The 26,531-nt window shown below is 50.3% G+C and overlaps 1 protein-coding gene across 1 annotated transcript in view; it reads left to right on the forward strand.

The window, feature by feature from the left end:
- LOC129705356 (unconventional myosin-X-like) overlaps positions 1 to 26,531 on the forward strand; it is a 208,885-nt gene that overhangs the window by 162,784 nt on the left and 19,570 nt on the right. The window contains 11 exon segments of the mRNA XM_055648890.1: positions 310 to 349; positions 2,666 to 3,343; positions 5,237 to 5,458; positions 9,547 to 9,670; positions 12,531 to 12,774; positions 13,721 to 13,816; positions 15,562 to 15,655; positions 17,222 to 17,277; positions 21,057 to 21,199; positions 22,662 to 22,856; positions 26,300 to 26,457. Of these exon segments, the coding sequence (XP_055504865.1) occupies positions 310 to 349; positions 2,666 to 3,343; positions 5,237 to 5,458; positions 9,547 to 9,670; positions 12,531 to 12,774; positions 13,721 to 13,816; positions 15,562 to 15,655; positions 17,222 to 17,277; positions 21,057 to 21,199; positions 22,662 to 22,856; positions 26,300 to 26,457 (2,050 nt within the window).

The following is a 26,531-nucleotide window of genomic DNA, read 5'->3' on the forward strand; positions in this document are numbered from 1 at the left end:
TGACTCTCAGTTGAAAGAAGGGTCTCGACCCAAAACGTCGAGAGAGAGAGAGAGAGCGACGACAGAAAGAGATGCTTCATGGCCCGTTGAGTTAAGAAGGGTTTCGGCCCGAAACGTCGCCTATTTCCTTCGCTCCATAGATGCTGCCGCACCCGCTGAGTTTCTCCAGTATTTTTGTCTACCGTTGAGTTACTCCAGCATTTTGTGTCTACCTCCGGTGTAAACCAGCATCCGCAGTTCCGTCTGACACGCCTCGATCTAGACACACCTTAATGCAACTGCGCTAAATTCTTAACCTATCTTTTGCAGAGAAAGAAAAGAAAGAGAAGCGGAAATCCTTAAAGAACAGGTAATAAATGAATGAATGAATAAGTTTATTGGTCAAGTGTTCACATACAAGGAAATTGCCTTGGTGCTCCGCCCACAAGTGACAACATGACATACAATGACAGATAGGAATGACACATAAAACATGAATAAATCTACGTTTCACTCGGGGGTGGGTGCTGGGCCCAGGGCTCTTTGTGGTTTATCAGCGTAGTTTAGTTTCATGTCTCATGTACATTTTTGTTGCGTGCTATCCAGTCAGTGAAAAAGTAAATATGATTAGAATCATTCCGCCCACAGTGTACAGTTACAGGACAATGGGAATAATATTTAGTGCAAGGTAAAGTCCGATTAAAGATAGTCCAAGGGTTTCCAATAAGGTCGTTCAGGACCGCTCTCTAGTTGGTGATTAGATGGTTCAGTTGCCTGACAACAGATGGGAGCCTCACAGCACCAGAGAACCATCAGGGTTCCATCCTGACTACAGGTGCTGTCTGTACGGAGTTTGCACGTTCCACCCGTGACCGCCTGGGTTTTCCACGGTGCTTCCCACACTCCAAAGACAAACAGGTTTGTGGGTTAATTGGCTTCTGTAAATTGTAAATGGTCCCTAGTGTGTGTGTAGGATAGTTCTACGGGGTGATCGCTGGTCGGCGCGGACTTGGTGGGCCGAAGGGCCTGTTTCCGCACTGTATCTAAAAACAGAAGGAACTGAAGATTTAGTTGTCAGTCAGTTTGTTGGTTAGTTAGTTAGTTAGTTAGAGGAAGGACATTCTTGCTATTGAGGGAGTGCAGCATAGGTTCATCAGGTTAATTCCCGGGATGGCGGGACTGTCATATGCTGAGAGAATGGAGCGGCTGGGCTTGTACACTCTGGAATTTAGAAGGATGAGAGGGGATCTTATTGAAACATTTAATATTGTTAAGGGCTTGGACACGCTAGAGGCAGGAAACATGTTCACGATGTTGGGGGAGTCTAGAACCAGGGGCCACAGTTTATGAATAAGGGGTAAGCCATTTAGAACTGAGATGAGGAAACACTTTTTCTCACAGAGAGTTCTGAGTCTGTGCAATTCTCTGCCTTGGAGGTCGGTGGAGGCAGGTTCTCTGGATGCTTTCAAGAGAGAGCTAGATAGAGCTCTTAAAAATAGCGGAGTCAGGGGATATGGGGAGAAGGCAGGAACGGGGTACTGATTGGGGATGATCAGCCATGATCACATTGAATGGCAGTGCTGGCTCGATGGGCCGAATGGCCTACTCCTGCTCTTATTGTCTGTTGTCTATTGTTAGTTAGTTAGTTGGTTAGTTAGTTGATGCTGGTTGGTTTGCTGGTTAGTTAGTTGGTTTGCTGGTTAGTTAGGTTGGTTTGCTGGTTGGTTAGTTCGTTGGTTTGCTGGTTATTTAGTTAGTTGGGTTTGCTGGTTGGTTGCTGGTTAGTTAGTTGGTTTGCTGGTTAGTTAGTTCGTTGGTTTGCTGGTTATTTAGTTCGTTGGTTTGCTGGTTATTTAGTTCGTTGGTTTGCTGGTTAGATGGTTGGTTTGCTGGTTAGATTGCTAGTTGGTTTGCTGGTTAGTTAGTTAGTTGGTTTGCTGGTTTGCTAGTTGGTTTGCTGGTTAGTTATGTGGTCTTAAAAGTTAGCAGTGGTTTGTTAGTTGTTGGTTGTTGGGTGTTTAGTTTGTTGGTTTGAGGTTAGTGGCAGTTGCTGGTTGGTTTGCTGGTTAGAGTTGTTTGGTTGCTGGTTAGTTTGTTAGTTTGTTGTGTTAGTTAGTTAGTGCTGGGTTTGATGGTTTTGGGTTTAGTTAGTGGGTTTGCTGGTTGTTGTTGTTATTGTTAGTTTTATTGTTTGTTTGTTGGTTGGTTGTTAGTTGTGGTTGGTTAACACCTGTGGTTGGTTTGTTGGTTAGTTTGTTGGTTGCTGGTTAGTTAGTTGGTTTGGTTTGCTGGTTAGATCTTAGTTGGTTTGCTGGTTAGTTGGTTGGTTTGCTGGTTAGTTAGTTGGTTTGCTGGTTAGTTAGTTGGTTTGCCAGTTAGTTAGTTAGTTAGTTAGTTAGTTAGTTAGTTGGTTAGTTGGTTAGTTAGTTAGTTGGTTTGTTAGTTAGTTGGTTTGCTAGTTAGTTGGTTGGTTTGCTAGTTAGTTGGTTTGCTGGTTAGTTTCTTTGGTTTGCCAGCTAGTTAGTTGGTTTGCTGGTTAGTTAGTTAGTTTGATATTTGGTTAGTTATTTGCAGTGTATGGTTAGTTGGTTATTTAGTTAGTCAGTTGGTTATTGGGCTGGTTTGTTGGTGAATGTAACTAGCTTCTCGTGAGCAGTGTGTGATTTTGCTACTCTTGCCTTCACAGATGGAGGCAGCTGTGCGCCTGCAGGAGCAGGAGGCGGCCATGTTGGAGACGGAGCGGGTGTCGGTGGGGCGGGTGCAGCTGGAGAAGCAGGAGAACCGGCAGGTGGAGGAGATCCTGCGGCTGGAGCGGGAGATCGAGGAGCTGCAGCGGCAGAAGGAGCAGCAGGAGTCGGCGCTGACGGAGGACTCGCTGACCCGGCTACAACGCCTGCGAGACCAGGAGCTGGGCCGGCTGGAGGAGGAGGCGTGCCGGGCCGCCCACGAGTTCCTGCGCTCCCTCAACTTCCAGGAGATCGACGAGTGCGTGCGCGACATCGAGAGCGCCCTGGCGGCCCCCGCGGAAGGCGGGCCGGCGGGGAAGCCCACCTTCAACTTTAGCCAGCCCTACCCCGAGGAGGATGCGGGGGAGGGAGCGGGGGAGGAGGAGGAGGAGGACGAGGGCTTCGACGCGGATGATGACGCCGCCTTCAAGGACTCGCCCAACCCCAGTGAGCACGGCCACTCTGACCAGCGCACCAGCGGCATCCGCACTAGCGACGACTCGTCTGAGGAAGACCCCTACATGAACGATGGCCTCGCCCCCTCCATCACCAGCACCGAGGGACCCGCGCCCGACATCACCGTCACCAACACCAGCAAACCCACCCACGACGACTACACCTACTGCCTACCTGAGCAGGTAGGTACGCTGACCAAGTCTACATAGACCGGACAATAGACATAGACCGGATCATAAGAGATAGGAGCAGAAGACCATTCGGCCCATCAAGTCTATTCCGCCGTTCAATCATGGCTGATCTATCTCTCCCTCCTCACGCCATTCTCCTGACTTGTCCCCATACCCTCTAGAACATGGGCCTTAGAACATGGGCCTTAGAACATGGGCCTTAGAACATGGGCCTTAGAACATGGGCCTTAGAGCATGGGCCTTAGAGCATGGGCCTTAGAACATGGGCCTTAGAACATGGGCCTTAGAGCATGGGCCTTAGAACATGGGCCTTAGAACATGGGCCTTAGAACATGGGCCTTAGAACATGGGCCTTAGAGCATGGGCCTTAGAGCATGGGCCTTAGAGCATGGGCCTTAGAACATGGGCCTTAGAACATGGGCCTTAGAGCATGGGCCTTAGAACATGGGCCTTAGAGCATGGGCCTTAGAGCATGGGCCTTAGAACATGGGCCTTAGAACATGGGCCTTAGAGCATGGGCCTTAGAGCATGGGCCTTAGAACATGGGCCTTAGAGCATGTGCCTTAGAGCATGGGCCTTAGAACATGGGCCTTAGAGGATGGGCCTTAGAGCATGGGCCTTATGGGCCTTAGAGGATGGGCCTTAGAACATGGGCCTTAGAACATGGGCCTTAGAACATGGGCCTTAGCATGGGCCTTAGAGGATGGGCCTTAGAGCATGGGCCTTAGAACATGAACCAAAGATAAACACAAAATGGTGGAGTAACTCAACGGGTCAGGCAGCATCTCTGGAGAAAATGAATAGGTGCCGTTTTGGGTCGAGACCCTTCTTTAGACCCGACCCATTCCTTTTCTCCAGAGATGCTGCCTGTCCCACTGAGTTACTCCTGCATTTTGTATCTATCTTTGGTTTAAAACCAACATCTGCAGTTTAACCTACGCACAGACTGTAGACCAGGGGTGTCAAACTACCGGCCCGTGGGCCGCATCTGGCCCGACAAAGGGGTCCGATCCGGCCCGCGGCATGATTTGGGGGGGGATGCAAGTGTATTCACGAACATTTATTCCGTATCTGTACGGCAGCCGCTCTCTCTCTGCGTTGCTCTCTCTCTCTCTCCCCCCCCTCTCCCCCTCTCTCCCCCCTCCTCCCCCCCCTCTCCCTCCCTCCTCCCTCCCTCCCTCACTCTCTCCCTCTCTCCCTCCCTCTCTCCCTCACTCCCTCTCCCTCCCCCCCCCCCCTCCCTCTCTCACTCTCCCTCCCCTCCCCGCTCCCCTCCCCCTCCTCTCTCTCCTCCTCTCCCTCTCCCTCCCTCCCTCCCTCCATAACTCCCCCCCCTCTCTCACTCTCTCACTCCCTCCCTCTCCCTCTCCCGCTCCCCCTCTCCCTTTCCCTCTCCCTCTCCTCTCACTCTCACTCTCCCTCCCCTCTCCCCCTCCCCTCTCCCTCTCCCTCTCCCCTCTCTCCCTCTCCTCTCTCTCCCTCTCTCTCGCAACTCTCTCTCCCTTGCAGCTCTCTCTCTTTTAATTTGTTGATATTTTTTCCCTCTTTTTCCCCCCCCCCCCGCCTCACCCCGGAATCGTACCCGTTCCTCCTTGTCCCCCTCCTCACATCTTCTTCCGTCTATATCCCTTCCTCTGGCTTCACAATTCGTACCTCTTCTATCCTTAACTCATACTTTTTGATTCTAGCCTTTGTTCACCCGTCCGCCTAATTTAAACCCACTCTCACCTGTATCACTAGATAGACTTTTCCCGTCCTCCGCCCTCTTAAAGCTTTCTCCCCTCCCCTCCACAACAAGGACCCGAAACGTCACCTCTCCATGTTCTCCAGTGATGCTGCCTGACCCGCTGAGTTACTCCAACACTCTGTGTGTGTGTTTTACAGGTGGAGGTGGGGAAGGAGAGCCCGGAGCTGATCCCCCCCGACGAGGAGTCAGATTACGGGGAGGGGGACTACGAGGATGGGCCCGTCACATCGGGCAGTAGTGTGGGCTTCTCCGATCCGCACAGCAGTCAGTGGTCTCCCGACTGCCAGTACCGTTACTCCGTGGGCACCTACAACAGCTCAGGAGTTTACCGCCTGAGCTCAGAGGGACCGCAGTCCTCAGTGAGTATCAAACGCGCTCTCAGTTCCAGTGTAGTTTGGATTAAATGGCAGCTTTATTGTTGTTTGCGTCAGGGTTTAGGCTGATTATCGTCACATGCAACAAGGTACAGTGAAAAGCCTTCTCCAACATAAAACATGGAGCAGTACAGAGTACAAACTATTTAGTTAGTTCAGGGCCTGTCTCACTTAGGCGGCTTTATTCGGCGGCTAGGCTGTCACCACATGGTAGCGGGGTGACGCCTGTATGGTTGTGAATTGTCTACTCAAGTCGCCTAAAGAGTCGTAACGTTTTTCTGGTCGCCGCTGGATTTTGAAATGTTCAAAACGTTTTGGCGACTGTGGGCTTGATGTAGCTCGTCTTCTCCTGACGTAGGTGCTGTCGTAGGTTGTCGCCAGGTGACGTTGGTTGTTGCCAGGTGACGTTGGTTGTCGCCAGGTGACGTTGGTTGTCGCCAGGTGACGTTGGTTGTTGCCAGGTGACGTTGGTTGTCGCCGGGCGCTGACTTGTGTGAATTCCATTGACGTCAATCTACGTCAACCTACGCCAACCGGCGACGGTACCGGCGACAGGTGACGTTGGTTGTGGCCAACAGGGCCGTAGCTTGTTGCGGGTGCCGTAGGTTGACTTTGGTTGTTGCCAGTGACTTGTTGGTTGTTGCCAGGTGTGACGTTGGTTGTCGCCAGGTGACGTTGGTTGTCGCCAGGTGACGTTGATTGCCTACTGCCAGGTGACGTTGTCTCCGTTGCTTGAGGTGACGTTGGTTGTTTGCCAGGTGACGTTGGTTGTTCCAGTCGTCGTTGGTTGTTGCCTAAGACGTTGAAGAATTCAAGAGACGTTGGTTGCACCAGGTGACGTTGGTTGTTACCAGGTGACGTAAGTTGTCGCCAGGTGACAATACACAATTGTTGCCAGGTGATCCCCCACAGAATCAAGGTGACCGTGAGGGTTGCCAAATGACGTTCAAATCCTCTTCCTCAGGGACGTTGGTTGTTGTTAGTTTAGTTTGGTTGTCGCCAGTTGTACCGTTGTTCAGTTGAAGAGCTTTGCGTCGATTGTATCCAGGTGACGTTGAGTTGTCGCCAGGTGAGTAGTTTGGTTGTTGCCAGGTGACGTTGGTTGTCGCCGGGCGCTGACGTGTGAATTCCATTGACGTCAATCTACGTCAACCTACGCCAACCGGCGACAGGTACCGGCGACTGAATTGTCTTCACTTGTGGCCAACAGGGCCGTAGCTTGTCGCGGGTGGACGTAGGTTGACTTTGGTTGTCGTAACTTGTCGCCTATGTGGTCATTCTTCATTGATTCATAGGTGGACGTCCTAAAGGGGTGTCCCGGCTGTCTCATAATTTTGCACGTCACTCGTAGATGGCGTTCAAAGATTTTGTACATCCCAAAATAGGGTCCATAGAAACGAAAAAAATTAGGTAAGTGATGTAAGAATTCAAGGCCCTTCGAGCCTGCACCGCCATACAATATGATCATGGCTGATCACCCAACCCAGTATCCCGTACCTGCCTTCTCTCCATACCCTCTGATCCCCTTGGCCACAAGGGCCACATCTAACTCCCTCTTAATTAGTGCCAATGAACTGGCCTCAACTACCCTCTGTGGCAAAGAGTTCCAGAGATTCACCACTCTCTGTGTGAAAAAAGTTCTCCTCCTCTCGGTTCTAAAGATTTCCCCCTTATAACCATATAACCATATAACCATATAACAATTACAGCACGGAAACAGGCCATCTCGGCCCTACAAGTCCATGCCGAACAAATTTTTTTCCCCTTAGTCCCACCTGCCTGCACTCGTACCATAACAAATTCCCTTCTCATCCCTAGTGCCTATCCAATTTATTTTTAAATGATACCAATGAACCTGCCTCCACCACTTCCACTGGGAGCTCATTCCACACCGCCACCACTCTCTGCGTAAAGAAGTTCCCCCTCATATTACCCCTAAATATGAGGGGGAACTTCTTTACGCAGAGAGTGAAGTTCTGAAGAAATACTGGGGCGCCGTGCGCGACCACGTGTCACTGCCTACGTCACCATGCGTGCGTCGTGCATCGTGACGCGTAAATGATGAGCAAATGACCCCCAAGTGGGACAGGCCCTTTATTAACTAAATCTGCAGTCACCACTGCCATCAGGAAGAAGGTACAGGAGCCTGAAAACTGTAACGTCCAGGTTTAGGAACAGATTCTTCCCCACAGCCATCAGGCTATAAACACAGCATTGAATAAGCTCTGAGCTCTGAACTGCAAAAGACTATTTTATTTGTTATTTGCACCTTATTTGTTATTTATTGAACTGTTTTTTCTCTTCCCCCGTTATGTACAATGTTTACATATTCACACATTCTGTTGTGCAGCAGCAAGTAAGAATATCATTGTCCCGTCTGGGACATATGGCAATAAAACACTCTTGACTTGTTCCTACCCTGCACTGGTCTATGTTCCAAAGCAAAGCTTTTCACTGTACCTCGATACTCTGGTGCTACAACTCACCGTCGCCGTCGCGGGGCTGGCCGAGTCCGGAACGGTTGGAGCAGTGGAGGAACTTTGCTGCTGCTGCTGCTGAATCTCTGCTCTCTGCCACAGAGGGAGAGTCGGCCAGGCCCCAACGACGAGGTCTGTAGACGGCGGCCCCGGGCCCGCGGCTCCTGGTAGGGAGACCGAAGGCAGGGCTCTCGCAACTGGCGGATGATCAGCCCGCCATATTGAATGGCGGTGCAGGCTGAAGAGCTCCTGGCCTAGCGGGGCCCTAACATCATAAACCCGCGCGGCTGGGAATGGCCTAATTCGGGACTCTGCGAGCGCACACCGGGGGGCTTAACACCAAGGCCCCGGTGTGCGACCCTCGCACCACCCGGCGTTTTGGTCTTTAATGGCCGGGGACAATTTGCCATCGAGGGAGCCGGGGGGTTTTGACTTTGACTCTGACATGGCGGGGGGGGGGGGGCTGAGAGTGCAGTGGCTGAAATAAGTTTATTCTGGCCTTCCATCACAGCGATGTGATGGATGTTTATGTAAATTATGTTGTGTCTTGGGTCTACATGTTTGTATGTATGGCTGCAGAAACGGCATTTCGTTTGGACCTCAAGGGGTCCAAATGACAATAAATTTGTATCTTATCTTATCTTATCTTACAATTGACAATAAACTAAACAAACTAAAATCTAACTAATTCTGCAATTCTCCACTGTATTGTTCCATGTGTTTGTACAGGGCCCTAGTGAGACCACACCTGGAGTATTGTGTGCAGTTTTGGTCTCCAAATTTGAGGAAGGGGATATCTTGCTATTGAGGGAGTACAGCGTTGGTTCACCAGCTTAATTCCCGGGATGGCGGGACTGTCATACGCTGAGAGAATGGAGTGGCTGGGCTTGTACACTCTGGAGTTTAGTAGGATGAGAGGAGATCTTATTGGTATATATAAGATTATTAAGGGATTGGACGCGCTAGAGGCAGGAAACATGTTCCCGATATTGGGGGAGTCCAGAACCAGGGGCCACAGTTAAAAAATGCAAGGGCTAAGCCTGGATCTCCTGCCATCAGGCAGAGATATCGAAGCATCAAAGCCCGGACTACAAGACTGCTAAACAGCTTCCTACCACAGGCTGTGAGGCTGCTAAACAGTCACTCTGGACTCACAGTCACTCACTTGAGAAGAGAGAGCTAGATAGGGCTCTTTAAGATAGCACTGTCAGGGGATATGGGGAGAAGGCAGGAACATTTTTTATGATTGGTTTGGATGTATCAGCTATGATCACCTGTGAACGGCGGTGCAGGCTCGAAGGGCTGAATGGCCTACTCCTGCACCTATTGTCTATTGCCTAAAATTAATCTTTCCACTATACCTCGGTGCACGTGCCAACAATAAACCTAAGATAGACACAAAAAAGCTGGAGTAACTCAGTGGGGTAGGCAGCATCTCAGGAGAGAAGAAATGGGTGACGTTTCAGGTCGAGACCCTTGTTCAGACTGATAATGAACCTAACCCTGGCACAATCAATAGTAACTCTGCCATGTCTCGGTTTGCCGTCTTCCCCTGTGATCGCCGATTGCTTGACCATCTCTTCCCTTTCTCCGCAGTTCGAGGAGAGTGACGATGAAGTCGGCTCCAGGTTCGACGCGGAGAGTGACCTGTCGTACCGGAGAGACTCTGTGTACAGCTGCGTCAGTCTGCCCTATTTCCACAGCTTCCTCTTCATGAAGGGTGAGGACACATTTTTGCTTACATCATGTCCACGAGTTCGTAACGCCTCGGGCGCTGTCACTGAGTGTGTGTGGAGTTTGCACGTCCTCCCCATGACCGCGTGGGTTCGTCCGGGTGCTCTGGTTTCCTCCCACGTCACAAAGACGTGCGGGTTCCTTCTGCAGTTTGTACAGGGCTCCGGTGAGACCACATCTGGAGTATTGCGTACAGTTTTGGTCTCCTAATTTGAGGAAGGACATCCTTGTGATTGAGGCAGTGCAGCGTAGGTTCACGAGATTGATCCCTGGGATGGCGGGACTATCATATAAGGAAAGATTGAAAAGACTAGGCTTGTATTCACTGGAGTTTAGAAGGATGAGGGGGGGATCTTATAGATACATATAAAATTATAAAAGGACTGGACAAGCTAGATGCAGGAAAAATGTTCCCAATGTTGGGCGAGTCCAGAACCAGGGGCCACAGTCTTAGAATAAAGGGGAGGTCATTTAAGACTGAGGTGAGAAAAAACATTTTCAGCCAGAGAGTTGTGAATTTGTGGAATTCCCTGCCACAGAGGGCAGTGGAGGCCAAGTCACTGGATGGATTTAAGAGCGAGTTAGATAGAGCTCTAGGGGCTAGTGGAGTCAAGGGAGTTAGATGTGGCCCTTGTGGCTAAAGGGATCGAGGGGTATGAAGAGAAGGCAGGTACAGGATACTGAGTTGGATGATCAGCCATGATCACATTGAATGGCGGTGCAGGCTCAAAGGGCCGAATGGCCTTCTCCTGCACCTATTGTCTATGTTTCAATGATATGGGGAGAAGGCAGGTTATTGATTGGGGACTGATCAGCCATGATCACAATGAATTGTGGTGCTGGCTCGAAGGGCCGAATGGCCTCATCCTGCACCTATTGTCTATGTTTCTATGTTTGTAGGTTAACTGGCCCTCTATCAAATTGCCCCCTAGTGTTTCAGTTCATCTCTAACTAGACTCCAATAAAGTAAACCAAAGGCGCCCGTGTTTGTAGGTTAAATCGCCGCTGTAAAGTGTCCTCGAGTGTGTGGGGCGCAGCAGTAGAGTTGCTGCCTCACGGCGCCAGAGACCCGGGTTCCATCCTGACTACGGGTGCTGTCTGTATGGGGTTTGCACGTTCTCCCCGTGACCTGTGTGGGTTTTCTCCGGGTGCTCCGGTTTCCTCCCACACTCCAAAGACGTGCGGGTTTGTAGGTTAATTGCCTTCGGTATAAGTGTAAATTGTCCCTAGTGTGTGTAGGATAGTGCTGGTGTGTGTAGGATAGTGCTGCTGAGTCAGCGCGGGACCCGGTGGGCCGAAGGGCCTGTTCCCATGCTGTATCTGGATGATACTGTATTCTCACATGTGTCTAGACACAGCGACCAATAAAATCTTACAGCAGACCTGACCTATTGATAATACTTGCAAATACTTTTATTCCTAAAACAAAAACAAACCCACACACAGAGTATTAACACGATCAAAGACGGCCGATGTTGGCAGCTCACAAACAAACAGTCATCAAATGAATATATCGCCAACTTTATCAATGATACACACAACCTCCCCGCGGCGCCCAGCGTTCACGGACGGCCTCCAGAGCCCCCGTGGACACCGTGTGTTCCCGCTGCAGGGACAGGCGGGCACCGATGTAGGCCCGGAAAAGGGGCAGGCGACCGGTCGCCTCTGGTGTGACCGTCGACCGCCCGCTGCCTGGACCCGCGAACGAACGGCCATCTTGACCGGGCCCAGGAGCAGATCGACAATGAGACACCCCCCTCCCGACCTACCGTCCCGACCTACCGTCCCGACCCTTCCCCCTCTGTGCCGGGTGCCCAAAGATCAGGAGTGTGGGGCTAAAGGGTAGCCAAAACTTGAGGAGCAGCCCCCCCTTCAGACAGTCGAGTAAGGGTTGCAACCTCTCACACTGCACGTACACACGGACGCAGAAGTACAGACCTGAGCTGGCACGTTTCTGACGCCTTCAAAGTGAATCAAACAGTCTTATATTCTCGTGACGCCGGATGGCACGGACTCGGTGGGACGAAGGGCCTGTTTCTATCGAAGATGGACACAAAAAGGCTGGAGTAACTCAGCGGGACGGGCAGCATCTGTGGAGAGAAGGAACGGGTCGAGGCCCTTCCTCAGACTGGGCAGTGGGAAACGAGAGCTATGGATGCGGATGTAGAGAGATACGTAGAGATGTAGAGAGATATGCACCTAACTCCTCCCTCCAGAGCCGAGGGTTCGCTCTGCCAGTGGCCGACCCCCAGGTGCGCCACATTAGCGCACCCCCCCCAGAACCAGAGGGACCGAAACGGACGTGACGCCGAACGAGGGGGCCAGATTGCGTAGATACGTCCCCGCACACAGGGGGACTTTCCCGGTCCAGAATAATCTGAGGGGACCCGTTATAGAAACATAGACAATAGGTGCAGGAGGAGGCCATTCGGCCCTTCAAGCCAGCACCGCCATTCAATGTGATCATGGCTGATCGTCCCCAATCAATAACCCGTGCCTGCCTTCTCCCCATATCCCTTGATTCCACTAGCCCCCAGAGCTCTATCTAACTCTCTCTTAAATCCATCCAGTGACTTGGCCTCCACTGCCCTCTGTGGCAGGTAATTCCACAAACTCACAACTCTCTGGGTGAAAAAGTTGTTTCTCACCTCAGTCTAAAATGGCCTCCCCTTTATTCTAAGACTGTGGCCCCTGGTTCTGGACTCGCCCAACATTGGGAACATGTTTCCTGCATCGAGCTTGTCCAGTCCTTTCATGATTTTATATGTTTCTATAGGATGCGTGTTCTGTCTGTGTTATCCGTGTTACATCCATGTTGTGCGAGCTAAACGTGGGTTACTTTGCAGGGGGTCTGATCAACACATGGAAGCGGCGTTGGTGCGTGCTGAAGGACGAGACCTTCATGTGGTACCGCTCCAAGCAGGAGGCGCTGAAGCAAGGCTGGCTGCTGAAGAAAGGTGGCGGCACCTCCACCCTGTCCCGCAGGAACTGGAAGCGGCGCTGGTTCGTGCTGCGGGAGGGGCAGCTGGCGTACTTCGAGAACGACAGCGAGGAGAAGCAGAAAGGGACCGTGGACATCCGATCTGCAAGGTAACGACGGCGCAGTGGGTAGTGCTGCTGCCTGACAGCGCCATGCAGCCCCCCCTCCCCCCCCGCCCTCGGCTCAAACTTCAACTTATCTGTGCAGGAAAGATTCTGCGGGCATTCTTCAGAAAGAATCTGAAGAAGGGTCTCGACTCGAAACGTCACCTATTTCCTTCGCTCCATAGATGCTGCCTCACCCGCAGAGTTTCTCCAGCAATTTTGTCTTCCTAAGATTGTGCCTGTGCTGGTTTACACAGAAGATAGACAATAGACAATACAATAGGTATTCGGCCCCTCGAGCCAGCACCGCCATTCACTGTGATCATGACTGATCATCCCCAATCAGTACCCCGTTCCTGCCTTCTCCCCATATCCCCTATCTTTAAGAGCCCTATCTAGCTCTCTCTTGAAAGCCTCCAGAGAACCGGCCTCCACCGCCCTCTGAGGCAGAAAATAAAATGGTGGAGTAACTCAGCAGGTCAGGCAGCATCCTCTTCAGACAAGACCCGAAGCATCACCCACTCCTTCTATCCAGAGATGATGCCTGACCCGCTGACACTCCAAATTCCACTTCGATCCTATACTTTATTATCACATCTTGAGTTTTTAGTCTAGTTTAGAGATACAGCGCGGAACAGTTTTGTTCCACCGATTCCGCAAGACAATTGATCCCCGCAAACCAACACTATCTTACACACACTGGGGACAGTTTTACAATTACACCAAGCCAATTAACCTACAAACCTGCATATCTTTGGAGTGCGGGAGGAAACCGGAGATCCCGGAGGAAACCCACGCAGGTCACGGGGAGAACGTACAAACTCCGTACAGACGGCACCCGTAGTCAGGATAGAACCCGGGTCTCTGGCGCTGTGAGGCGGCGACTCTACCACCGTGCCGCCACGCCCATTTTGTTATTACCGATCTCTGCGATTTCCTTTTACACTTTCAGGGAAATCATCGATAACGCGGGCAAGGAGAACGGAATTAATATCGCGTTTGAAGACCGAGTCTACTACCTTGTTGCCGATACTGCGGAGGATGCCAGGTACCTGATTTAATGTTCGTGTCGCTTGCAAACGAAAGATTGCCGGATGTGACGGTGTATCGGTCTTTCGGTGCACAGGCAATGTTTATGGTTGGGACCCTTCTTTAGACAGTTTAACAGAGCTTGGCTTGGTACGGGTGCCAGGCGATATGGGGAGAAGGCAGGAGAATGGGGTCGAGAGGGAAAGATAGATCGCCCACGATTCAATGGCAGAGTAGACTTTAGTTTAGTTTAGGAAAGGACGGGACGTCCAAGCCGTGAAGTCTGTTCAAACATCCCAATGTCGAAGTTTCGATCATCCCGACGAGAGGGCCTGTACATCGGGCCATCCATAGCGGCGACTACGGAGGGTTCACGGCTCCGACCAAGGGTGAACAAAGGAGGAGGACTGACTTAACCTTGTGCAGTGATATGAATTTGCCAGCAGCGGTACCATCAAAAAAGAACACACAATACACAATATAATTTAACACAAACATCCACCACACCATTCTTCACTGTGGTGGATGCTTGTGTTAAATTCTATTGTGTATTGTGTGTTCTTTTTTGATGCTACCGCTGCTGGCAAATTCATATCACTGCACCTTCGGGTGTATGTGATGAATAAAACTGATTGATTGATTGATTGAATTACAGTATTTAGTTTAGAGATACAATGCGGACACAGGCTTGTCGGCCCACCGTGTCCGAGCCGACCAGCGATCCCCCGCACACTAACGTTGGTTCCGCACACACCAGGGACAATTTACAATTTTTTACCGAAGCTAATGAACCTACAAACCTGTACGTCTTTAGAGTGCGGGAGGAAACCGGAGCACCCGGAGAAAACCCACACGGCAACTCTACCGCTGCACCACCGTGCAGCCATTGATGGGCTGAATGGCCTAATTCAGCTCCTAGACCATAAGAACTTGTGAGCTTTGAACATAGAAGAGTACAGCACAGGGGCGGCAAGGTGGCGCAGCGGTAGAGTCGCTGCCTCACAGCGCCAGAGTCCCAGGTTCCATCCTGACTACGGGCGCTGTCTGTACAGAGTTTGTGCGTTCTCCCTGTGACCGCGTGGGTTTTCTCCTGGTTCTCAGGTTTCCTCCCACACTCTAAAGACTTGCAGGTTTGAAGGTTAACTGGCTTCGGTAAAATTGTAAATTGTTCCTCGTGTGTGTGGTATAGTGCTAGTGTACGGGGCGATCGCTGGTCAGTGCGGACTAGGTGGGCCGAAGGGCCTGTTTTCGCGCTGAGTCCCTGAAGTCTAAAAGCACTTTGATCTTATGGAGGAGTATATAATCATCAGAGGAATAGATCGGGTAGACGCACCGAGCCTCTTGCCCAGAGTAGGGGAATCGAGGACCAGAGGAGATGAAGGTTTAAGATGAAGGGGAAAAGATTTAATAGGAATTTGAGTGGTAACTTTTTCACACAAAGGGTGGTGGGTGCATGGAACGAGCTGCCCGAGGAGGTAGTTGAGGCTGAGACTATCCCAACGTTTTATAAACAGTTAGACAGGGACAAGGATGGGACAGGTTTGGAGGGATATGGACCGAGCACAGGCAGTTGGGACTAGTGTAGATGGGACATGTTGGTGGGTGTGGGCAAGTTGGGCTGAAGGGCCTGTCTCCACGCTGTATCACTCTGTGTATCTCGGTACCCATGACAATGGTGAATGGGGTGGGAGGGGAGGAGGGGGAGGGGGGGGATCGTGAGGGGGAGCTCCTGGTTAATAATTCTTGCTCTGTTCTTTGGTCCAGTCAATGGTTCAGTATTCTCAGCCAAGTCCACGCATCCACGGAGCAGGAGATAAAGGAGATAAACCATGAACAAGCCAACCCCCACAATGCAGCGGTGAGTAACTGTTTGTTGTCTTCCCTCCATTACGTCTGCCCTTCATAACTTCGTCCAGGAGCAGAATTAGGTCAATCGGCCCATTGAGTCTAGACAATAGACAATAGGTGTAGGAGTAGGCCATTCGGCCCTTCGAGCCACCAACTCCATTCAATGTGATCATGGCTGATCATCCCCAATCATTTAAGGGACAGAAGTTTAGGGGTAACATGAGGGGGAACTTCTTTACTCAGAGAGTGGTGGCGGTGTGGAATGAGCTTCCAGTGGAAGTGGTGGAGGCAGGTTCATTGGTATCATTTAAAAATAAATTGGATAGGCATATGGATGAGAGGGGAATGGAGGGTTATGGTATGAGTGCAGGCAGGTGGGACTAAGGGGAAAAAAAATTGTTCAGCACGGACTTGTAGGGCCGAGATGGCCTGTTTCCGTGCTGTAATTGTTATATGGTTATAATCAGTACCCCGTTTTTTTTTTTTTTTGTTTTTTGTTTTGTTTTTTTTATGATACTGCCTGTAAGGGAAATTCATTTTGTTGGCTCAAATTGAGACAATGACAATAAATAAAGCTGTATTATTATTTAGTGATTTTGATGCAAATCGTTTTAAAAGTTTTGTTTAAATGTATAATAGTCAAAATGTTCAGTATGTCGTTTAATTTTATTAAAATCTCTCTCTCCTTTTTTTCTTTCTCTCTTTCACTCTCCCCCGCTATCTCTATCCCTCTTTCTCTCTCTCCTTTTCTCCCTTCGTTCTATCTCTACCTCCTTTCTCTCTCCACCCTCTACTTTCCCTTTCTCTATCTTTGTCTTCCTCTTTAAAGTTTTGTTCTCTATCCTTTTCAGTATTTTTTAATTAAAATCTTTCTCTCTTTCTCTCTTTTCACCCTCCCTCTCATTCTCTTTCTCTCTCTCCTTTTCCTCACTCCCTTTCTCCTACCCTCTTTCTCCCTCCTCTCTCTCTCTCTCTCTCTCCCTCTTTCCCTGTTTTCTTTCACTTCTTTCACTCTACTTTCTCTTTCTCCCTTTACCTCTTCCCCTTTTTCTCTCCTTTCTCCTTGATCTGTTCAATCTCCCCCCCCCTTTTTCTCTCTTTTTTCTCTCCTCTCCCCTCCCTCATCTTCTCTCCCCTCCCTTCACTCTCCTCTCCCTCTCTTCTCTTCCTCTCTCCCCTCTTTCTCTCTCTCTCTCTCCCCTCTCTCTCTCGCTGCCTCTCTCTCTCTCTCTCTCTCTCTCTCTCTCTCTCTCTCTCTTCTCTCTCTCTGCTCTCTCTCTCTCTCTCTCTCTCTCTCTCTCTCTCTCTCTCTCTCTCTCTCTCTCTCTCTCTCTCTCCCTCTCTCTTTCTCTCTCTCTCTCTCTCTCTCTCTCTCTCTCTCTCTCTCTCTCTCTCTCTCTCTCTCTCCCTCCCTCTCCCTCTCTCCCTCTCCTCTCTCCCTCTCCCTCTCTCTCTCCCTCTCTCTCTCTCTCCTCTCCCTCTCTCCCTCTCTCTCTCTCTCTCTCTCTCTCTTCTCTCTCTCTCTCCCCTCTCTCCCCTCTCCTCTCTCTCTACTTCTCTCCCTCTCTCTCTGCAGGGAACACTGGATGTGGGTCTGATAGACTCGGTGTGTGCATCAGACTGCCCAGACAGGTAAAGTGTTTGATGATTTTTCCAGCTGCTCTTTGTCTGCCATTTGCAGGGCAGTGTCCCATATTTCCCACTGCTACGGGGATGAATGGCACTATTTTTCCCAAACATCAGAAGGTTTTATATGAAAGTAAAAGCTCCTGCGTGCTATCTCACTCCTCTCTGCCCCATCTTTACCCTCGTGATCAAGTCAGGAAGCCCCATATCTGAGGAAGGGTCTCGATCCGAAACGTCGCCAATTCCTTCTCTCCATAGATGCTGCCTCACCCGCTGAGTTTCTCCAGCATTTTGTGTATAGGATGTGCTGGCTCTGGAGAGGGTCCAGGGGAGAATGATCGCAGGAATGAGTGGGTTAGCATATGATGAGCGTTTGACAGCACTGGGCCTGTACTCGCTGGAGTTTAGAAAGATGAGGGGGGACCTCATTGAATCTTACCGAATAGTGAAAGGCCTGGATAGAGTGGACGTGGAGAGGATGGTTCCACTAGTGGGAGAGTCTAGGACCAGAGGGCACAGCCTCAGAATAAGGGGACATACCTTCAAAAGGCGATGAGGAGGAATTTCTTTAGTCAGAGGGTGGTGAATCTGTTGAATTCATTGCCACAGATGAGGGCCGATAGATTCTTCATCAGTACGGGTGTCGGGAGGTTATGGGGAGAAGGCATAGATCGGCCATGATTGAATGGTGGAGTAGACTTCAGTTTAGTTTACAGATACAGCACAGAAACAGGCCCTTTGGCCCATCGAGTTCGCATTGACCAGCGATATCCTACACAAACTGGGGACAATTTAAACGTACACCAAGTCAATTACCCTACAAACCTTTGGAGCGTGGGAGGAAACCGAAGATCACGGGAAAAAACCCGCGCAGGTCACGGGGAGAGCTTGCAAACTCCATACAGACAGCACCCGTAGTCGGGATCGACTGGAGTAAGTATTCCGGACTTTCGGTGGGTCAGTGGGCATTGGACTCCCTGCCGGAGGAGATGACAGTTTATACGTGGAGCACCACGCACCTCCTCTACCTGGAGGTCTAACTGAGTCCCACTGAGGGGGCTTGGCCGGCGAACTCTCAGGAGCTAGAGGCGAAAGTCGTCGCCTTGCTGGGGCGCTGGTCGGGCCGCCTTGGCGGGGGAGAGCGCTGGACATAAACCAGCTGGTGGCCTCTATGTTGTGGTACCGGCTGGCCACTCTGGTCAATACACAATAGACAATATGTGCAGGAGTAGGCCATTCGGCCCCTCGAGCCAGCACCGTCATTCAATGTGATCATGGCTGATCATCCCCAATCAGTTCCCCGTTCTTCCCCATATCCTTCTCCCCATATCCCCTGACTCCGCTATCTTTAAGAGCCCTATCTACCTCTCTCTTGAAAGCATCCAGAGAACCTGCCTCCACCGGCCTCTGAGGCAGAGAATTCCACAGACTCACCACTCTCTGTGAGAAAAAGTGTTTCCTCGTCTCCGTTCTAAATGGCTTGCTCCTTATTCTTAAACTGTGTGGCCCCTGGTTCTGGACTCCCCCAACATCGGGAACATGTTTCTTGCCTCTAGCGTGTCCAAGCCCTTAACAATCTTGTATGTTTCAATGAGATATCCTCTCATCGCGCCCTCTATCTTTGCCACCATGATCCAGAGGAGGTTGGTGAACGTGTTCTGGGGAGAGAGGAACCACTGGGTCTCTGCTAGGGTTCCGAGTCTCCGGTTGGAGGAGGGCAGTCAGGCGCTGGTCTGCGCCCGTACCCAGGTGGCGGCTCTCTGTTTCAGGACCCTGCGGAGGTTTGTGTTTTCCGAGTGTCCTCCTGGATGGCATGGGCTGGCGACGTACGTTGTCCACCAGGGGGCGCTGCCTCCAGGAGGACACACGGCTCCCGGCAGCGGGCATCAGTCGATGCGCTGGGCGGGAATTAACTGGCTTTTATCGTGATCTAGTCAGAGAGAGGAATCTGGTTACCCTTCAGCTCCACAGGGGGAGGGTGGGGGATGTTGTAGCTGTGAGGGTGGCCAGTCTGCTCCCTGTCATGGCGGGTATCGAGGAGAGGCATTTGCGTGGAGCGATTCCGGCCGAGCTTAACCCCCCGCTCCCCCAAGCAACACGAGCCGCCTGCCCGCGATGCCCAGCGTGCCTTGCCGTTCCGTGCCGCAGAGAGACGTGTACTGTACAGGCCGTTCCTGCACACTCTGCAATTCCTCGCCCTCGTCTCCCGTCCAGACATACTGTGGCAGTCTGTGTTACCACCTGATGGCGGGAGCGGTCCCCAGTGGAGGTCTCTCTACAAGGGAGTCCTCCCCCTTTACATCGGGTACCTGGGGTGGAGAGTGTTGCATGTGGCCCTGGCGTGCAACAGAGTCTTAAGTTGGTTCACGGACTCGCCCGCCGCCTGGCACTTGGGCGGCGAGGAAGAGACCGTGTTCCACGCGTACGTGCAGTGCGGGGGGTTGCAGCCCCCTGTACGAGTATCTGAAGGGGGGGCTGCTCCTCAAGCTTTGGCTGCATTTTAGCCGCACGCTCCTGATCTTTGGTCACTCGGTACAGGGGGGGGGAGTCTCCCTGTCGATCTGCTCCTGCGCCCGGTCAAGATGGCCGTTCGTTCGCGGGTCCAGGCAGCGGGCGGTCGACGGTCACACCAGAGGCGACCGGCCGCCTGCCCCTTTACCGGGCCTACGTCAGTGCCCGCCTGTCCCTGCAGCGGGAACACGCAGTGTCTACGGGGCCTCTGGAAACCGTCCGTGAACGCTGGTCCCCACGGGGGCGTTGAGTGATTCCTGAGACTGATTCCTGGGAAGTCAGGACTTTCATATGAAGAAAGACTGGATCGACTCGGCTTGTACACGCTAGAATTTAGAAGATTGAGGGGGGATCTTATAGAAACTTACAAAATTCTTAAGGGGTTGGACAGGCTAGGTGCAGGAAGATTGTTCCCGATGTTGGGGAAGTCCAGAACAAGGGGTCACAGTTTAAGGATAAGGGGGAAATCTTTTAGGACCGAGATGAGAAAAAACATTTTTTTACACAGAGAGTGGTGAATCTCTGGAACTCTCTGCCACAGAGGGTAGTTGAGGCCAGTTCATTGGCTATATTTAAGAGGGAGTTAGATGTGGCCCTTGTGGCTAAAGGGATCAGAGGGTATGGAGAGAAGGCAGGTACAGGATACTGAGTTGGATGATCAGCCATGATCATATTGAATGGCGGTGCAGGCTCGAAGGGCCGAATGGCCTACTACTGCACCTATTTTATATGTTTCTACGTCTATGTCTATGTATTGTTGATTAAGTTGGCGATATTTTAATGTTTAAGAAAGAACTGCAGATGCTGGAAAATCGAAGGTAGACAAAAATGCTGGAGAAACTCAGCGGGTGAGGCAGCATCTATGGAGCGAAGGAAATAGGCGACGTTTCGGGTCGAGACCCTTGTGATAACTGTTTGTTTGTGAACCGCCAATATCGGCAGCCTTTCATCGTGTTACCACTCTGTATTTTTGTTTGTTTTGAATAAAAGCATTTTTTAAGAAAGAACTTCAGATGCTGTAAAAATCGACGGTAGACCCAAAACGTCGCCTGTTCCATTGCTCCGTAGATGCTGCCTCACCCGCTGAGTTTCTCCAGCATTTTTGTCGCCCGTAGTCAGGATGGAAACCGAGTCTATGGCGCTGTAAGGCAGCAACTCTACCACCGTGCCACCCAGTTGATGGGCTGAATGGCCTAATTCTTCTCCTATCATTTATGAACTTAAGGCCTTACGAACGCCACTGGCGCATAACGCATGCACGCTTGTCGTTGCAGGCCCAACTCGTTTGTGATCATTACTGCGAATCGCATTTTGCACTGTAACGCCGACACGCCCGAGGAAATGCATCACTGGATAACGTTACTGCAGCGGGTCAAAGGTGACACCAGGGTGGAGGGACAGGAGTTCATTGTCAGAGGTAAGAGCAGGGAACAGGAACAGGCCCTTTGGCCCACAATGTCCGTGCCGTACATTATGCCAAGTGTTCTGTCCCGAAACGTCACCTATCCATGTTCTCCACAGATGCTGCCTGACCCGCTGAGTTACTCCAGCACTCTGTGAAACGTCACCTCTCCATGTTCTCCACAGACGCTGCCTTAAATCTGACTTTTTTAGACTTTTAGATACAGTGCAGAAATAGGCCATTCGGCCCACCCAGTCCGTGCCAACCGGCGATCATAAACTATACTAATTATACTATACTAGTATATAAACTTTTCTCAACTGAACTATACTGAAGTAGACTGTACTGAACCTAACCAGCCTATACTAAATTAAACAGAACTATATTATACTAAACTGCACCAAACTACAGCAAACTATGCTAAACTATGCTAAACTTGACAATACTAAACTAAACTATATACTAATGTATACAATATTAAACTTAACTATACTACACTAAACAAGAGAGTTAGATAGAGCTATAGGGGGATAGTGGAGTCAAGGGATATGGGGAGAGGGCAGGCACAGGTTATTGACTGGGGATGATCAGCCATGATCACAATGAATGGCGATGCTGGCTCGAAAGGCCGAATGGCCTCCTCCTGCACCTACTTTCTATGTTTCTATGTAAACCATACCAAATTATTCTATTCTGAACTAAACGATACTAAGCTAAACTATACTGAACTGTACTAAACTGAACAATGCTAAACTCAACTATACTGAACTGTACTAAACTGAACAATGCTAAACTCAACTATACTCAACTGTACTATACTAAACTATACTATACTATACAAGAGACAAGAGACTTTTATTTGTCACATGCACCAATTGGTACAGTGAAATGTGGGGTCACCATACAGCCATACGAATAAAATAAAGAACACAGAACACGATAGTCGTTAACATAGACATCCCCACACAGCGGGATCAAAGTTTCCCCACTGTGAGGGAAGGCACCAAAGTTCAGTCCTCCTCCTCTGTTGTCCTCTGTTGGTCAACTAGACTAAGCTAAACTACACTACACTACACTGTACTATACTGCACCATACTATACTGAATTAAACTATACTATTGTAGATTAACCCTTATTAATCAATGCCATTTATAATCTCCATTACACATGTATGCATGCCACCCATTACATGGTATTACGGTACTACACGGTACTACATTAACGAGGTCAGCCTGCTGGCAGTTTGAATGTTCTGTATTTCTGAATGGAATAAAGACGTACGTTTCACCATGTGTGTTTCAGTGGATCATTCACAACGTGGTGTCAGAAGTGGGATACGAACCCACGCCTCCAAAGGAGACGATAGCATACTACACTCTACTATACTGAGCTATACAATACTATGCTATACAATACTACACTGCACTACACTACATTGTACTCTACTGCACTGAACTACCTTCCTGTCCCTGTCCAGGTTGGCTACAAAAAGAGGTGAAAAGTGGTGGGAAAGGGAACTCCCTCAAGGTGAAGAAGCATTGGTTTGTGCTGACCTACAACTCGCTGGATTACTACCGGACGTGCGAGAGAAACACGGCCAAGCTGGGGACCCTGGTCCTTAACAATCTCTGCTCCGTCCTGCAGCCCGAGGAAAAGATCTTTAAGGAGACAGGTAAACATGGAAACATAAAAACATGGAAAATGGGTGCAGGAGTAGGCCATTCGGCCCTTCGAGCCAGCACCGCAATTCAATGTGATGATGGCTGATCATCCACAATCAGTACCCTGTTCCTGCCTTCTCCCCATATCCCTTGATTCCCTTAGCCCTAAGAGGTAAATCTAACTCTCTCTTGAAAACATCCAGTGAATCGGTCTCCACAGACTCATAACTCTCTGGGTGGAAACATTTTTCCTCATCTCAGTCCTAAATGGCATACTCCCTTCTTGTTAAACTGTGACCCCTGGTTCTGGACTCCCCCAACATCGGGGAACATTTTTCCTGCATCTAATCCATCCCTTAAGAATTTTATATGTTTGTATAAAATCCCCTCTCATCCTTCTAAATTCCAGTGAATGTGACTTCCATCCCAGTCCACTTACACTATTTATACTCATGTATAAAATCATGAGAGGAATAGATCGGGCAGATGCACGGAGTCTCTTGCCCTGAGTAGAGAAATCGAGGATCAGAGGACATAGGTTTAAAGTGAAGGGGTAAAGATACAATAGGAATCTGAGGGGTAACTTTTTCACATAAAGGGTGCTGGGTGTATGTAACAAACTGCCTGAGGAGGTAGTTGAGGCAGAGACTATCGCAATGTTTAAGAAACAGTTGGACAGGTACATGGATAGGACAGGTTTTAGAGGGATATGGACCAAACGTAGGCAGGTGGGACTAATGTAGCTAGGACATGTTGGCCGGCGTGGGCAAGTTGTGCTGAAGGGCCTGTTTCACCACTTTATCACCCTGTATCACTCTATGACTATGACTTTAATCGGAGGGTGGTGAATCTGTGGAATTCTTTGCCACAGAAGGCAGTGGAGGCCAAGTCAATGCATATTTTTGAGGTGATGATTGACAGGTACATGATTGGTGCGGGTGTCAGGGGTTATGGGGACAAGGCAGGAGAATGGAGTTAGGAGGGAGAGATAGATCAGCCATGATTGAATGGCGTAGTAGACTTGATGGGCCGAATGGCCTCATTTTGCTCCTAGTCTGATGACCTTATGTCCCCGTAGTTTTGTCTCTGTGGTATTTCCGCCAGGTTACGGGAGGCGGCACTGTGGCGCAGCGGGTAGAACCGCTGCCTCACCGCACCAGAGACCCGGGTTCGATCCTGACCTCGGGCGCTCTTTGTACGTCCTCACTGTAACCGCGTGGGTTTTCTCCAGGAGTGTGGGTTTCCTCCCACAATCCAAAGATGTGTAGGCGTGTAGGTTAATTGGCTTCTGTAAATTATCCCCAGTGTCTAGGAGAGAGCTAGTGTATGGGGTGATTGTTGGTCTGAGATAGTGCTGCCAACTGTCCCGTATTAACCGGGACATCCCGTATATTGGGCTAAATTGGTTTGTCCCGTGTGGGACCGCCCTTGTCCCGTATTTGACCGCCACTACTTGGGTTGAGGGGACTGTCGGGTCAGAGCGCTGTGTCCAGCCCGCCTCCCCTTTCCCGATGTAGTGCAGCCCATGGAGTGCAGCAGCAGCAGAAGCAGCAGCAGCAGCGCCTCGCCCGTGGCCCCGTCGGTCGGTCGGCAGCCTGGCCAGCTGTCCGACCTTCGCTTACCGTCGACACCACCACCACCCCTCCTTCTCACGGCCGATCATCGGTTCGTGAGTTGGACGGGGCGATGGACTTTGCGTGAGCGATGTCACACGGCCCCCGGGCCAAAACTCCTCAGCTGGCCCTGCCGGCTGGGCTTTGTGTACAGTCCAGCACCCGGGGCCAACTCATCATTCACCCAGCCACGGCCCAGTCGGTCAACGAATTGCCGTGGGGAATTTGTCCTGGATTTTGACCTCTTGTCCCTTCTCTTGGGAGTGAGAACGTTGGCGACCCTAGTCGGGGCGGACTCAGTGGGCCTGTTTCTACGCTATACTTCCAAACTAAAACTAAACTGAACTCTATTGAACATATCTGGAGAGGGTGTTTACCAGAATGACGGCTGGATTAGGGGGATTAGGGGGCGCTAGCAACCGGGAAGGGTTGGACTGACTTGGATTGTTTTCTCTGGAACATGAGGTTAAACGGGGACCTGAAGGAAATATATCGACGATGATATAGGCACAATTAGGGTGGACAGTTAGAACCATTTCCCTGGGTGAAAATTTCAAAGACTAGAGGACATAGCTGTAAGGTGAGTGGGAATAACAAGTTTAAAGGAGATGTGCCGGGCATGTGTTTTTTTTTACACAGAGGGTGGCGGGTGCCTGGAACGCGCTACCAGGAGTGATGGTGGAGGCAGATACGATAGTTATCCACATTAGCATGTGGACATCCAGGGAATGCTAGGATATGGATCACAGGCAGACAAATAGGAGTTGGTTTTGGCATCGTATTCAGCACAGACATGATGGGCCGAAGGGCCTGTTTCCACGCGGTCTCCTTCAATTAATTAATCAGTTATATCTTAGATCATAAGACCCAGGAACAGAATCAGGCCGTTCGGCCCTTCAAGTCCGCTCCGCCGCTCAATCATGGCTGATCTAGCTCTCCCTCTCAACCCCATTCTCCTGCCTTCTCCCCATAACCCCTGACACCCGTACTAATCGAGAATCTATCTATCTCTACCGTAAAAATATCCACTGATTTGGCCTCCACAGCCGTCTGTGGCAATTAATTCCACAGATTCACCACCCTCTGGCTAAAGAAATTCCTCCTCATCTCCTTCCTAAAGGAACACCCTTTTATTCTGATGTTACGACCTCTAGTCCTAGACTCTGAAAACTAATGGAAACATCCTCTCCACACATCCAATCTATCCGGGCCTTTCATTATTCATCCTTCTAAACTCCAGCGAGTACAGGCCCAGTGCCAACAAAAGCTCATCATAGGTTAACCCACTAATTCCTGGGATCATTCTCGTAAACCTCCTCTGGACCCTCTCCAGAGCCAGCACATCCTTCCTCAGATATGGTTCCCAAAACCACTTACAATACTTCAAATGCGGTCTGACCAGTGCCTTATAGAGCCTCAGCATTGCAAAACATGCTTTAAAAATATCCGTTGACTTGGCCTCCACAGCCTTCTGTGGCAACGCCACAGATTCACCACCTTCTGACTAAAGAAATTCATCCTCATCTCCTTCCTAAAGGTACGTCCTTTAATTCTGAGGCTGCGCCCTCTGATCCTAGACTCTCCCACTAGTGGACACATCCTCTCCACATGCACTCTATCCTGGCCTTTCACTATTTGGAGACCAGTTTCGGCGCTGTCCGTCTGTATAACTCTTTCCCTAATGTGTAGGAAGGAACTGCAGATGCTGGTTTAAACCGAAGATAGACACAAAATGCTGGAGTAACTCAGCGGGACGGGCAGCATCTCTGGAGAGAAGGAATGGGTGACATTTCTGGTCGAGGCGTCTGTTTTTAATGGCATGTTTGTTTGTGGGTCGGCAGGTTACTGGAACGTCACGGTCTACGGCCGTAAGCATTGCTACCGCCTTTACACCAAGCTAATGAATGAAGCCACCAGATGGGCAAATGCAATCCAGAACGTCATCGACACCAAACCGCCCATCGACACGCCCACACAGCAACTCATTCAGGACATCAAGGTGAGGGAATTTCTGACGCGTTTGTATCTGTGTATAACGCTCTCTCTCCCCATCATTTGGTCCAGTTTAGTTTA

This window comes from Leucoraja erinacea, chromosome 2 (genome assembly GCF_028641065.1).
Source record: "Leucoraja erinacea ecotype New England chromosome 2, Leri_hhj_1, whole genome shotgun sequence".
Taxonomy (NCBI): Eukaryota; Metazoa; Chordata; class Chondrichthyes; order Rajiformes; family Rajidae; genus Leucoraja; species Leucoraja erinaceus.